This window comes from Phoenix dactylifera, chromosome 17, assembly GCF_051530095.1.
Source record: "Phoenix dactylifera cultivar Ajwa chromosome 17, Ajwa_hap1_PhDact_Kaust_v1.1, whole genome shotgun sequence".
Classification (NCBI taxonomy): domain Eukaryota; kingdom Viridiplantae; phylum Streptophyta; class Magnoliopsida; order Arecales; family Arecaceae; genus Phoenix; species Phoenix dactylifera.
In genome coordinates, this window is record NC_143206.1 from 12,398,833 (window position 1) to 12,415,164 (window position 16,332).

General features: G+C 35.9%; 1 protein-coding gene across 2 annotated transcripts; it reads right to left on the minus strand.

The window, feature by feature from the left end:
* Positions 1 to 1,016: 1,016 nt before the first annotated feature.
* LOC103707316 (Cation efflux family protein) lies at positions 1,017 to 14,585 on the minus strand. 2 transcript variants are annotated; one of them, XR_015974502.2, is made up of 12 exons: positions 14,153 to 14,585; positions 13,920 to 13,989; positions 12,823 to 12,920; positions 12,229 to 12,380; positions 11,606 to 11,721; positions 9,416 to 9,512; positions 6,548 to 6,632; positions 4,639 to 4,701; positions 3,084 to 3,189; positions 2,227 to 2,548; positions 1,499 to 1,593; positions 1,017 to 1,407 (listed from the first exon to the last, which is right to left on the minus strand). XR_015974502.2 is itself a non-coding variant. In XM_039132772.3 (12 exons), exons 1-12 carry the CDS (start codon positions 14,480 to 14,482, stop codon positions 1,251 to 1,253), a joined length of 1,509 nt encoding a protein of 502 aa, XP_038988700.1. In that variant the 5' UTR covers positions 14,483 to 14,582; the 3' UTR covers positions 1,017 to 1,250. The 2 variants fall into 2 exon arrangements, 1 of the variants encoding a protein (XP_038988700.1); XM_039132772.3 differs by having other exon boundaries at positions 2,409 to 2,548; positions 14,153 to 14,582.
* Between the last annotated feature and the right edge of the window lie 1,747 nt (positions 14,586 to 16,332).

Here is a 16,332-nt window from a genome sequence, read left to right on the forward strand (position 1 = left end):
ATATATCTTTGGTGAAAGATATTTGATGGAATATATCTTTAAAATTTAAGAGCATTTGAAAACCTTGGCCTTTTTGCTATGAATACGTTTGTATCAGATTATTCTTGAGGGATATGATGTGGGAGGCAGTGGTTTGGACCTTGGATGTTAGTTAGGTTTGGACATTTTTGATAAGTGAAGTTCTAAATGAGTTTTTCAGTTTATTGATCTGGGTAATTTCACGGAGGGGTCCTCCTCCATCTTCTTTATCTCTCTCTTTCTGTGAAAAATAAAAAAAGGAAAGGAAAGGAAAGGAGTACATCCAGGAAAGCCTTTTGGTCCATGAATGGAGTAAGAAACTTCAGATTGTACTGCTTCAAGAATTCTGTGCATCTTTGTATTTCCGACTCGATTAAGGGTTTCTTGAAAAAAAAAATTTCTGAATGGAGGGAAAAAAGTGTGTGGTCCTTCCCAATTGTTTGATTGGCTGTTGGGATTGAAGGTACATCAGTGTAATTCTCGGCTCACTTTATAAAGATTCTAATCAAAGTAGCTACCATCAGATGCATCTCGAACAAATTATGCTGACTGCGCGTATAAGTGAATCACTGGGCATTATTTTAACCGCACATTTCACTGCATTTGATGCACGGTAGAAGAAATATGGATGTAAGAAAACATGGCTGCACATAGAAATTCTTAAAGCTTCTTTTCCTGCTATGACGTTTCCGTGCTTTAAGCACATTTTCACGTATTATGCGTATCTGGGAAAAACAAAATCATCACCATGACCAGAGAGAGTCTAAAAATGGTCAACTTACTGGAGGCTCGTATGCGCTCATGTAACCTCCATTGGTCCTCTGTTGCAGCTGGCCTTTTTTGAAGTCAGATGATGTTCATTTCTTTTTTTACTCCTACGATGTTCAGATCTCCTAAACCTCCACTGATGTCCACAGAATGGTTTTTTCCCTGTACTTTTTACTACATTCACAGCTGATTTGACAATGAGAAGGAAAATCAGACTCAAGAAACACCTCTCACAGGTAAATGGTGCCAAAAATTTATTGATTTATAGACTTTGTATGTTTATTTTACACTACACTGCGATACCATCAGCAATATGCAGAAAAAATGAATGCAGCAATGCTAATGAAGCATATATTTTGACATTGGTCTACATAGAAACAGCAGCCCAAGGGTATAAAAAAAAATCCATTGACAAAATTTTTAGATTTGCTCATTAACATAACTTATTACGAACAGAAAGTATATCAGTGTTGCGAATCCAACATTTCTTCTTTGCGATCTATTGGTTCATGAAGTTCTGATACTGTACGCCCCAATGTCAGCTGGATACTAACTTGGTCTATGCTAGAAGCAGCCTTCAGTATCTCCTTTTCTGCTTCTTTTGCTATGTCCATTGCATCCCTTGGAATTTAAAAATCAAGTCAAGATAATTGGATGATCAAAGACATAAATTTAACAAGACTCGGACCAGCACTTGGGATGGATGGATTACCGTATCAGCAATTCAGGATGCATGGAGACTTGAACCTGGAGTAATACCTTTCCTTGCAATGAGTGGCAGCATGTTACATGTTCAAGGGACATTTTCTGAAACCAATACATTATGATATGAGAATGTTCTAACAAGAACTATGCAAGACGTGCTGAAATATTTTTTGCATACAAGGAATTTTGACCTGGGCAATACCTTTGATACTTATTAAAAGAAGACCAATATGATTTTTTGCTGCTTTTTTATGAAACTCCTTGCATTCTTATTTCCACAATTATAATAACTAAACAACAAAATCTTGGGAAAAGATGGATAAATATATAATCAGGCTATCTGTAAATCCAAATGCATTTATACATTATACAGTTCTGTTCTATATTTCTCAATACACACCCCTCCACTCATAAGCATATCTATGGGTGAATTGAGTTCAGAAATGAAATATCTTCGAGGTTCCAAATACACAAGGAGAACCATAAGGGAAAGGAGTAAGCTATCTTTTTACACCAACAGTTAGTTAAACCATATACAACAATTACATTCCTTGTAACTTAGAAATGCAACTAACATAGAGGGTACTTCATTTGAATCCGCGTGAATTTCCTGGAACATTATGTAAATATAAATAACGGAGGGTCTTTTTTGCAAATACATGAGAATGAAGGGTACTGTATGCAAATAACTTATATGTTATATACTTGTTTCTTTGCATGTCTTAGTACACTCACCTATCCACTCAAGCATATCTATGGTCGAATCTCGAATGAGTTCAGAAATGAAATGTCTTCAAGGTTTAAGCATGGGAAGAACCACGTTTGTAGCTCAGTTGCAGCATGAGTAGCATGCGACAAAGCATATGTCAAGGGGTATATACACAAGTCTCTAATAATTAAAAAAAAAAGATGCATACCTCTGAAAATAGCGTTGAGAGAATATCAGCCACAATGGCTTCAGCTTCTTCTTGTCCGGAAATGATGTTTGGGTTCTGGCCGTCTATGCTCTTGGATTTCTTTCCTTGGCATGACACCGAGTATTGAGAATATGATGGATCTAGATGAATAATTTTGGAAAGTTTCATAAGGAATCTGTTACTAATGACTGAGACAAGACAATACTAAAAGGAAGGAAAACAAAGCACTACAAATAGAAGGGGGAAAAAGCACTCAGAACTTAAGATCAATAAGCAGAAAATTAAAAAGATCAGATTTCAACATGAGAAGCTATTTGCAGTGTCTTGCCTAAAAATTATCTTGGCGATACGAGATGCCTCCCAATAGAAACCTTGGGTGTAATGGAAACAATCCATGCTATTTGGTAAAGAAAAGTTTAGATAGAGTTTGTTGGAGTTCTGATTGAACTGAGAGCCCCTGCCTCTCATTATTGCTCAAAACTTTCATATATGATGATCCCTTATAGACGGATAAAAATGAAAGTAATCTTCTTTGGTCAGAACGAATTTAATATACAATCATTGTTTTAACTGTTGCATTGTTATCGGCATGGTCTTTCAAACAGCAAACGTTTATATACAGGACCACTTATAAGTAAAACCAAAAATGAGCAAAGAGATGAGATCATTATGTACCAATATGTATGAAGACTTCAGCAACTTGACTATGATATTTCTGTATCTGATGACGCACAGCCTCACCAATGTCATGGGCAGCACTAACACTCAAAAAGGGATCTACCTGCAACACCATTCTACTTTAGAATTAGCACTTCTGTATAAGAGATACAAGCTGGAATTAGGATTCACTGAAATTCAACAACAGGTAAGACAGGAAAAGAAAAAAATGGGTACATTGTCACGATGCAAACAGGATGGAATATCAATTACGAAATTCTGCAAGTCAGGTGTTACTTAAAAAAATTCATAATGATACAATAAATGTACCAGTGTGCATGCATTCATGATAGCGGCTAGATATAAGGCATGGTGCCTTACGCAAAGAAAAGTCAAAAAAGACGGTACGAATCTCCTTACGCGGAACAAAAGCAGTTGCACAAACAGTAAGGCAGCATCTAGCCATCCTTCAACGAGAACCAAATTGGTTTAGTTTGGTTCTCGATGTATTATTGTTTCTGACTTGCACATACAGTGGGGTCGGTAATTTACTATCAGACTGTCTAGTACACTTGCTGTTTGGCATATAATTAAGTATAGTTTTGATTATTCTTCTCTGAGTCAACAGCATTCTCCAATGGAACCCCGAGTATAGAATCATCTCAGATTTTTCTTCAAATAAAGATTAAGACCTACCATTTCAATATGAGGTCAATCTTTACACAGACAGTACACATAAGATATTTATAATTCATTCCTTTTCCTTTGGTACAAGTTAAGCCCAGAGCTATACAGATAATCTCAGCCTAACTCATACTCAAAACTTTAGTGAGGAGGCTTGACATGCTCGCAGCATATGTATAATCTCGATTCATGTTCAAATGTAGTCCAAAATAAGAAGTTAGCTTCCCAGTCTTTTATAGGCTTATTCTCATGCACAGAAAGCTTAGAGCAGACCACCTGAAACTTATTTGATTGTGAAATAAAAGTGGTTTAGAAGGAGGCGGTATAAGGCCTGTTGTACTGATCTGCGAAACAGATGAAAAGATTTGTAGCATAGATACAATTCCAAAATGAAGGAAATCAAGTTGAATCATGAAAACAATGAAGATCTCAATCAGAAAATTGATAGATGTTTCCATTAACATGAACTCAATTTCATATCTCTGAGTTCCTTAGTATAACAATAAGTGATAACCTATTACAAGGGATTAAAATTTGTAACAGCAGAACATGACAGTTACAGACAAGATGTCTTAAAACAAAAAAGTACTAAATGTCATGAAAACATTTGGAATATTTAATTCATTATAACTTTTAAAATGATCATAATTTGCAAGGTTCTTAATTATCCAGTGCCTTTAAATTAGACACTGATAAATTGTAGAGAATGTACACTGATTACGTGTGATTATTTTCTCAAATTCAAATGCAGTAGTTTGACAAGGTCATGTTTCCTTAAATTCTGCTCTACAAGCAAAAGGTTTTAATGAATAAAGGTTAATCTTACTGATTGGAATATGACAGTAGCAGATGGTATTATGAAGTAATTGAAATACTTGAAGAGCCATACCTCAATATGTACATCAAGATACAAGGATGACCCAGCTTTTCTTCCCCTCAACTGGTGGCATCCCTGCATCAAAAATATTTTGTGAAGATAAAACAGCAAGAACTCCAGTTTGGTGACAGAGATGAAAAAAGAAAAAAAAACACAAGCATGCAAAAATACATAAAAGTACAGAAGGGCTTGTGGAATTTTATTTAGCACATGCATCCATGTAACAAATTGGTCAACCATCAAAGTTGATAATAAGAGTTCAAGTATAACAATATAAACAACAAAAACATGTTAGCACTTTTATTTCACATCCTATGAGACAATAAGCAAAAATACCTATGCCTTTACATTTGATCATGGATGTATATGAACATACCTATGGACGTATATGAGTGATGACTTTGTCAAAGAAGGTCCATAAACTAAGGCCTGGAAATTTGTGAAGGGCAGAGGGATCAATCCACCAAGTTGCCAAAAATATTTTCAAGGCTAATTTTACAAAACTAATTTTGCTGGATTATATCAATGTAGTTTTTTGTAACAGTCTGCTGATTACTAGGCCATAGTTGCAGAAAAGCTCAAACAAATTACTACTTTCCAAGGTTTCAGAAGTCGGTGCCAGTAACTACGTTGGCACCATTCCATGCTGACATACCCCTGATGGCCTGTACACTGTGGCAAAAATCTCCTCTCCACAAATTTAGGATGGGAAAATTGAAAAGAAGGGTGTTTACACACCTTATGACTTGATACCGAACAATTCAACCTAGTATTGGTGCTAGAAGGTGGGAAGTGCCAATACCTTGTCGATAAGGCATGTGACAACTGGCACGAACCAGCAGCTGGAAGCTTCTTTCATCTTCCTTGTGCAATCACCTATTGAATATGATCATGTCCTTCCATTCTGTTTGCTCCAGTGAACAATTCTAATTGTAGTCATCCAATCCCATCCCTATCCCTCCCAATCTCTTTGCCCCTCATACTATGCACTGTGAAAGCTTTTTGTCATAAGTTCCCCTCCCTTTCTCCATTGCACTCATCCACATCTGGACATCACACCCATCCTCACCTCCTCCCTAACGACCGGTGGCATATGAGAGACTAGTGGTGGCAGGTGAATAAGTCAACCAGTGTTTGCGGAAAAGAAGAAATGAGGCGCTGATAACATGATTGCCAGGACTCCAAACTAGATGATTAACTAAAGGATATGTAAGTAATGAAGTGGAGAGGTGGGGACAAAGATCCAGAGGAGGCAGTGTTCTATATGTTTAACAAGTAATGGTATAAGCCTATAAGGAGATGGAGATGGAGACCAGATATTTTATGCACTAAGGCAGACTATTAAGTTTCAAACATATACATACATAATAATTATGCATGCATGTATCACCTAGCTAGTTTACCGAAACAACCCAAGCTTAATTACTTACAACCTAAAACAAATGAGATCTTTAGGCCATCTACTCCATTAATTTACATGCACTGAAAGGGCTTCATATATTAAACTTTTTAAATGCATTTGAAATTTTCTTCAAGGCCTCTCCCCAGAAGATCATTTGATTGTCAAGTATGATACAAATTAAACTTTCCTAGCATGCAACATAAATTTTATTTTTGTCATGCCCCTGCCTTTAATCACACTAAAGTGAGTGCACACGACCTAGGAATGAACTAATAAAATATTGTACAGATTCTGCAAGAATTTTTGGATGTTCTAAACCATCCATACATCAAAAGAACCGGGTAACATGCAAGATTGTTATTTGTTGAGGAAATTGAAAATGATCAAACAAAGTTCTAATACTAAGGAGAGTTGTATGTCATAAAGATGTGTAAGGATCATATTCACACATTGCTTAGTATTAGGAAAAGGATCTATTTATGAAGTCTATCAAAGTCAGGAGAAAAATCTGAAGTCTACCTTGACACCTTCAACTTCAGTAATTGTTTGCTTGATGGGCATTAAAACAGATGGTGGGACTGCTGCATCAACTAGCTCCAGGACACTAAAATCAATTAACGAAAATTTAGACAACATATTCATGTGGATGCATTTAAGCTGGTTATGATAATAATACAAAGAAAAAGAAAGGCAGGAGAATAATTTTAACACTTGATTAGGAACTTGAATTAACCGAATGTATGCCGCATGCTTACTAGATTTAGTGCAAAATATTGAATATAAAGGCCAATAATAGTGACGCAACATTTTTACAGGTCATATGATAAGTGTGCATGGACACATATATGAGTATCAGATTCAGATGTGTATCCAAGTGTGGGACTTGGCAAGAGCAAAAAGGAACATTGGTGATACATAAGATAAACTATAATTTTAACTAAATTTTAAATACCTTTGAAAATTGTTTTCTTAAACATTGAAAAGGAAGTATTAAAAAGTTATTGTTTGTTAAGAACTTTCAACGAACATGTTTCTTATTCAAACATCCAAAATAGCTTAAAGATATAAGAAAAAAATATTTTCGAATTTCTCTCAATACCTACACCCTTGACCAATCTCTATATAAAAAAAACTCACTCCAAACGTCAAAATAGGTGATCATTGTTGGAGGAGATCAACTCTTCTTCCAAATGGTATGAGTGGCTACCACAGAACTTCAAAATATTGAAGTGTCCAATACGTATCTGACTCGGATAAATATTAGATACGTATGTTGGTGCTCAATGCAAATGCCCATGTATACCATTAGCTGCACTTTGCTATCAGGATAACTCTTAATTTACGATAGTAGCTGAGTTCCCATTTAACTATTTAATGGGGTTCATAACTATGATTATGAGGTAAGTAAAATAAAAATTCTGTGAAAGTGATTTCACTTCCTTTCAATAAATTTGTGACATTAAAAATCATTATTAAAAACCATAGATAAGTACCAATCCAGCACTATTCTAAACCAAACCTTGGTTGTAGCAAAATAGATGTTAAAAACATATGCTACATTTATGAACTTGTCAAACCAGGAAATTATTTTCATGTGACTTCTGTTTTTGTCAAGTATACTGCTAACTTCACTGGGTCAAAGTTTCTTTCTCCTTTTTCTGGTTTTATTCAACCACACAATAATACTAGCAGAAATACCATTAGCAACAGTCAAACAAGCTTTTTCCTAATATAAAACTTATAGAATTGTTTATCTGACACAAATATTCTAGTTAAGTATTTGTAGGCCCTTAGAATATAATTATAATTCATCATAAAAGTACAAGCATCAAATACATGCACAGAGATCTGCTACATTTAGAACCCACGAGTTCATTCAAATATATTATTAAGGCTGACTAAGAATCTATAAGAAGGTGATAATACCATATATATATATATAGATAGATAGATATGAAGACAATGATAAATTATATTCAAAAAGTACAACAATACTTTGAATACTTTTTGGATCTCTTGCTTGATCCTTGAGAGTTGGGATATGGTTTGATGCAAGGTTCGCCGTCTCGGTACCGCTCGGCGTACTGGTGGCAGCCCGGACCGGTACGTACCGGTTTCATACCGGTTCCGTACCGACCTGTACCGGTCCGTACCAGTCCCATACCGGTTCTCCAACGATAAGCTACCGGTATCGGATTCCACGCTGATCCGGTATCGGTCCCAGGCCAGATCGGTACGTACCGGCCCGTACGGACCGGTATGGCCGACCATGGTTTGATGGTTAAAGTTTCTTCTATCATTTTTTCCGAGCCCATTTTATCCTCATTTCTGCACGTGACCATTTGTGAAACCAGAAACTTAAAGTTAATCAAAAATATGGCTTGATCAATGATGAAGCTTTTGGTCCAAAACTAAAATGACACGTGATGTCTTCGTTTGACTCTTATGAGAAATTCCAACACTCGTTCAAATGAACATCAAGGATAACATTCTACATTATGAAGAAATCTGCGCATGGCGTATCCGAGGGTTACATGAAAATTCTGCTAAACCTCGAGCGTGCCTATTGCACCTTGCATCACATAAGTTAGAGCAAGCTCCTCTTGCTTGACTATTTCAAGTGAAGAGCGTTCCTTAATTTACACTTCAAGAATATTTCCTCACATTACACTTTATTCATATATTAAGAATTCTTGTTCTAGTTAATATGATGATAATCCTGTTCATCAGGGATGATAACTTTGAGGAACTACCCATGGCATGCCTTTATCATGAAGAGTTTAACACTGTTTATTTATTCCATGAGTAAGGGAGTTTCCAACACTAAATTCATTTTGCACCAGAAATGTGTCCTCAAATTAACTGATTAATATAAGATTGTTGACAGCAAGCTGCTGCACACCAGTTATTGGTAACAATAAGTATCACTGATGGGGCACAATTAGGTGATATACCAAATTGCAGTTTAATTGTGGAGCAATAGTATCAAATCTTATTCCCAAGGCCCAAACCAACAAAGAGATAAATCACATCTTCCAAGCCCTCCATGTTTTGCTGAATTGCGTCTTTCAACAGGTGATATATCTTGCATTATCTCAATGATCTCAGAATCAGCTCTTGTATTTCATACCATCAACAACCACACAGTAAATGTTTCAGATGCTGAATGGGTTTCTATCTTTATAGGTTACAAACGGCTATTGCATTTTATTCGAGGAATGCCATATTTTAGTGCATCAGTAAGCAAAGCAGAGTTACTTGACCCTACCATGCACTGACTGCTATCATAGTTGTACCAGCAAGCATTGCCATTCACTAGGCATTACTTCATTTAAAAAGTTGACAGCAAGATAAAGATGGGATCAGGGGAAAAAGATAAATCATTACCTCTGGTATCCAGTCTCAAGCCCAGCTTTCAAAATCATGCCTGATACAACAAGTCCAGCAAGTGGATCAAAATATGGTACTCCCATGATAGCGCCACCTGTATGCAAGGCAATCTAACTATGATGATTGCAACTAACAAAAGAGTTAAACTAGCAAAAGAGCAAATAGTCACTTCTTTTAATGTCCAAGAGACCTTTATCTTGCAAGGTCTAACCATATTAAAAATCCAATATACTAGTCAAAAGAGAAGTCCAAGAATATTTAACACATGTGGCTTTCAACACTTCGAGATTGGAAAGAATAAGACAACTAATATAGTAATGCAATAGCAAAACATGACTGATATATTCATGGATATTATTGCAGTTCATGTCGAATTTTTTCACCTATATAGACATTTGGCACATGCAAGCGGCATGAGTGTGCACACACTCCCATGCATGCGCACATGCATGCTCATGCATGCACATGTGCGATGAACAAGACATATGGTGGAATTCAGCAGCACTGACTGGCAGTCCACCAGGCATTAACCCTCTAGAAATTTATGCTAGAATCCTTGATTTCTTCTTTCAGTCAATATGTTAATCTATCAGATTTAAGTATCGTTTACTAGCATACTAGGCTGTCACTGGCAAGGTACACATCTGCTGTGTTGTGCTAAAACATGCGGTGCTTGGCATGCACTGGTGCAGCAACATGCCAAGCATGGGCAAGCAGCTTGTATTGTACCGATCCTGATTGCTGTTAAGGCACTGGCACAGTATGTACTCTGCGTCATGCCATGGATCAGCACCTAAATTCCATGCATCAAGAAGACTTGCATAAGAACTTAAATTATGAAATGACCACAAAGAAAAGGAACCACAGAAATTACTTGGGTGTATCTTAAGATCCCCCGTGACCATCTAATTTCATTTAATTCTAGATCCATCACTAAGCAATGCACCTCCAAAACATTCTTCACCACCTCTTTAGCAACGGAACCCTAGGCCTAGCCCTCCCCTTTTCTTTATATTCTTTTCTATGTTCCTCTCATCACATAGGCCACCTCAAACCTATGTTTTATGTGATGAACCCTCTCAATCTTCTCTATATAATATAAAATTCTACCATTTTATCCTTCCTCACCTTACCACACATCCATCACAACATCCGAACCGCTAAATTCATCTCTTCTCTCTATTCTTTATTGCCCAATACCATGATCTACACTTCATATTGCTCCATATAATTTTCCTATAACTTCAAAGTTGATGTAATTATTCTCTGATGCCAAAATGTATCATGGACCATACAAAGCTACATGATAAATATTTTCTAAAATGAGTATAAGCCAAAATTTAATGTTTCAGAGGCTCCTTGCATACGCATCAACTAGTCAAAAAGTGAATAGTTTTTTAATAGCAAAAGATACGATTTATTACATGGTATGGTTTGTAAATTTTCTCAAGAAACTAAGATTTGTATGTGTCTTAAGATGTGGAGAGCTTCGAACAATAAAAGGGCAATTATATTAGAATTTCCCAACATATGGTAACAATATTAAACTAAATTAATTATATCCTAAGAATATTAAATATGTTCTAAGTATCGCTAATATACACACATGCATGTGCACATGTGTGACCACCCACCACCATACCCCCCCAACACACAACTGCAAACCACCAAATATATTTAAAATATTCCATTACACAGACCTCTGTAGATCACATAGAGCTTCATAGGCAAATGAAAATCATTTCTATAGCTGTCACTTAAATTTGTTCTCAAGGAACAACCTCCTCTGTTTTTCACTAGGCTATACAAGAGAACCACACAGACTCCCCATCAAATCTAGTAATTCTTATTGTCTAATCCAGATCAAAAATCTAAACTTCAATGAACTCAAACTCGAACTCAATATGAAATCCTCATAATGTTATGGTTAAGAACACAATAGCTAGCATGACCAGCAGATATATTAAAATGAGAGGATGCGAACAATTTGGATTTCAAAAGATGCAATATGTAGAATTGAGCAAAGAGCAGCCTACACAAACAACAGAGGCTGAAAGTACTCATGTGCATTAAAATGAAATATAAACCTAATAAAGTTTTGATTTTAAAAAAAAATTGCAAACAAAATAATTTCAGAAGAACTAGGTCCTCTTCTATCAAAGTTTACAAAGGTCTAAAGGTTCCTACCAACCCCAATAAGAGCAACTACAGACGACACAGCATCAGCACGGTGGTGCCATGCATTTGCTTTCATGAGTCCACTTCCTTCTCTTTCCCCAGCTTGTTTTGTGATCCAATAGAGCCTATTGTTAAAAGTAAAAGAAATATGTTAGTTCAAATAATTTAATTTTAAAATAAGCAAATTTTACATAAAGCTATAATGATACACAATAAGACAACATGTTCATATTTCAAGTAACAAAAAAAGGTGTCCGAAAAAGTCTGTGGGAAATGAAGAGAGGTCACACAAACGAAATGGAAAAAGAAAAAGAAAAAGCATCCTTATACAAAGAATATTTCCCATTACAACTCAAAAATCCTTTCACATACCCATTGACATGCAGAAAGTAAAATAAAGTTAACCATGACAAAAGACATCCAAGTTACAGATGATCCATTTAGAAATGATTGGAATGAACAAGAATCAATAATACATTCCATTTATTAAGATAAAATAAACCAAAAAGACATGCTGCAAACTGACTGATGCTTGTGATTCCCAAGGTGAACTGTACAAAACATTGCTAATACTGTATTTTCTAAATTATGCTACCCAAGTGTAAGTACACAGCCAAGAATATTCTACATACCCTTCTTTAACAGAAATCGATATAATTGTCATACTCAAGGCCAGGATGGGGTGTTCCAAGTCAATTCCATGATGATGGCCACCATCACTGTGGTTATGATGGCTATGTTCCCATGTGTGATTAACCATATCTGTAGTTGATGCCAAAAGCCCCTGAAATTGACAAGGCAGAAACTGTATGGACAGAATGTTGCAAATGATTTGAAACTAGAAAACTGGAACAAATTCAGATTTGCAGTTTTATTAATATAAACCTAGAGAGTCACCTAGCAGACAATTCATTGGCTTCCTACTTTCTAGATAAACCATGATACTCAACAAATATAGTCAAAGATAGCAGTCTTTACAGCAAGGGTGATGCTAGTGGGGCACCAAATATGCAACAACAGTTCTAACCATGCCAACATAACTATGCCAAATATGCGACAACAGTTGTAACTATGCCAATGTACTCCTCCATTCATCAAGGCCTAATGACTATTTCCTGGGCCCTGATGAGTAAACACGCACCATATCAATGTTGCTAAATGTGAAGCTATATGTTCGGAGTTCAATTGGCATTTTCCTTCGAGCAAATGACAAATAATGAAGAAACCTGTAGAACATCAACAGCATGCCATGCAATACCGCCTGCAGTTGCCAAAAGCATGCTGGAAATCCCAAGAGCTGCAAGAGTCTCAAACTTGCCATGTCCTGACAAACATGAAATAACAAAGGAATTCAATAGTGCAGTAGCATCATTGAATACAGCTGAGAATGGATCAAATATCAATATATCCAACCGTTTTTATTTGGTGAATATAGATAAGGATATAAATATTGAACGAATGTTAAAATTCATATTCATATTTATTTAGAATAGGTAATGGATACAACTTGGATATTAACAATACGGAAATAAATGTGGATATAAATCGGAGAGATAAACTTTATGAACCACCAGATCAAGATATCACTGAGTATAAGGGGAAAAAGTAAAATACATGTTAATATTACTTTTTATTTTCCTTTAACCTGCATATGAACTTTACAAAACTAAACACGATTGCAAACAGAACTGCATATCTGGATATGATTGGATAGTTGTCTGCCATACCCATACACGTTTTACTCAACGGATATAGATATTGTTATGTGCATGGATGTTAATCGGATACTCAAATTTGTATCCATCTCCATATAATTTTAGATATAGAAACTGATCAGGACAGATATTATCTGGTCCACTTTCACCCTATTACTGAGCAAGTAAAAGGCAGCCAAGCTTGTTGTTTTCTACAATAATATCCACCATCTTGAGGTTAATATCTATACATAATTGAGATTCCTTACCAAAATATCAAAGAAAGTGGATAGTTACAAATTTCAATACAAATTTCAGTTTACCAGCTCTTAATAATGTTCAAAACCACAAAGCTCTTAATAATGTTCAAAACCACAAAGCCGCCACAGACATTTCTGACCTAAAGATTGCATGACAAGATATAATTCTTACAGCTGCCCAATGATACTACTTCTACTCTATCATACTCCATGCCATTAAACTATCATTTAAATGAATTGAAGTTAGGGAATCTCTGAATAAAAATGATACATTTCATGCCATGAACCTACTATTTACACTTAAAAATCAGCATAGATGATTATGGAGTTAATAGATCAGAATCCAAGTGCAACATAAAACCAACTGACCATAAGGGTGTTCCGAGTCCTTGGGGGCCTTGGCCGCTCTAAACGACCACAAAGAAATGCCGCTCAAGACCTGATCAACAGCAACAAAAGCTGAATTAGTTTCTGAATCAACTATCATAGGAGATTGGGCGTTAATTCAAGAGGATTCGAAGATAAATTTCATGCGAATCAAAAACAAGAAAATGGATGAAAAATAAAGAAGTAAGAAATCGAGGATTCCGGGAGCGACGTACGATGTCGGAGACGGAGTGGGCGGCGTCGGCGACGATGGCGGTGCTGCCGGAGACGTACCCGGTGAGGGCCTTCCCGGTGGCGAGGGCTACGTCGGCAGCGAGCCCTAGCCGGAAGATTCCCTCCGCATCTGGACCCTTCCCGGCGTGGTGGTGGTGGTGGTCGTGGGAGTGGCCGACGTGCCATCTTTTGCCGACCCTCGAATGGTTCTGGTGCTCCTCCGCCGAGGAGGCGGCGGGGATGAAAGGAACGAGCCGGTGGCCATTTAAGGGGGTCCTAGCAGCGCGGTAGGCCCGGTGGAAGCCGGTGACATTTGGGATCCGGAAACCCATTAAAATGGTTTCTTGTTTGTTTTATTTTAAGCTATTTTTCCGGTTTCTTTTGCTCCGATCTTCTTGCCCCACCGGTTGGGTTGGGGGAGAGGAAAAATGGAGCACATATAGGCACGGAAGTCATACGCTAAGGCCATCAAATCATCACCATTTAGATGGGAATGGATGGTTGTGATTAGAACATGAAGGTTCCTCAACTTGGCCTTTTTGTGAAAGAAGCCACCCAATTTGGCAACCTCGCGGACCCTATTGCAAGTCACCCCCTAGGGAGAGTTTGTTAACCCCAACAAGATCACCACGGTGATCTAAGATCCCAGTGATCCGAATGCTGGGATAATTTGATCCCAATAATCTAAGATCAATGTGTTTGGTAGGCCATGGTCCAGTGATTAAAAATCCTCGAGTATCCATGAGTAACTTGTTTAGTACGATATGGGGATCCAAGATCACCGACCACATAATACCGCAAATACCCTTGATATATTTTAGATGTATTTTTTATATATTTTTAATTCTCATAGATAAAAAATGTAAGTCAATATGCTAATTCCTATAATAGCTCCATAATTTTGTCACATATTCTACTTTTAGTAGCCCTTATCATATATTTATTAATCATATAAAATATATTATAATAATATATTAATATATTTATCAATATATGAATTATTAATATATTATATAAAAATATATTTATTACTCTTATAAATTATTAATCTTATAAAAATATGTTATTTTTATTATAGAATTAATATTTTTATTTATACTTATAATAGATTTTTTAATACTAATAATTATTTTGATTAAGAAAATAAGGTAAATAGGAGTAATATATTAAATATTTTTATTATATAAATATAAAATACAATAATATATTTCTCCTATAATTTAAAATTATCCTACAATAATAATAGAATAATAATATGATTAGTAATATATTATATTACAATATATATATCATTAATATAATATATAATATCAACATAATATTATATATATATAATATTGACATAATATATTGATGATATATTGATATATCAATTTTTCAGCTAAATTGAGGGGTATTTTTGTCTTTAATTTTCAATCCAGGATATCTGCCATGGGGTGATCTTGGATTTCCAACCTCAAGGACGGGTATTCCATCACCGAGTTGGGCAGTGATTTGAAGAGTAGAGGTGATTTAGGATCACCGCCATATAGGATCACCGTAGTGCAACCAAACGCAGTAATCTCATCACCTCCACCCACATCACTCTTGATCCTGGAACGATCACACCATACCAAACGCCCCCCTAATGTCCTCGTTTCCAAAACTCGAGCCCACTCAAAGATAGATGAGTCAACTCCACAATGATCATAGGTAAAAGACAGAGTGCAACAGAAACAAGCACTTTTTCGAATCGAGAAGAATAATCGACTCTAAAAAATCATGAGTCATGAAGAAGTCAAGTCGACTCCAGAATAACCATAAACAGAATACATATAGCAATGAAAATCACCTCCTGAGTCTTCTAATATCCATGTCTTTCAAAAGAATAACTATTTCCTAATAGTGCTTGTGTTGTTAAAGTTTAAATTTAAATATAATCTAAGTTGAGTTATATAAGAAGAAGAGAATGAAGGACGAAGTTATAATACTTAATGGAAGAAGAAGAAAGAAGAGCATTGGTTTTTTCTAATAATGTACCCAAGCATATAATTTTTCATTCCTCTTTCCCCTTTGCTGCCTCCAAAAACATAAGATGGTAAACTTGAATTCAAAGTATCCAATATTTTTTAATACTTTACAATTGAGATCATAAATATAACCAGCATTTTATATTGTTATTCATGAATTAAACTTTTGCCTC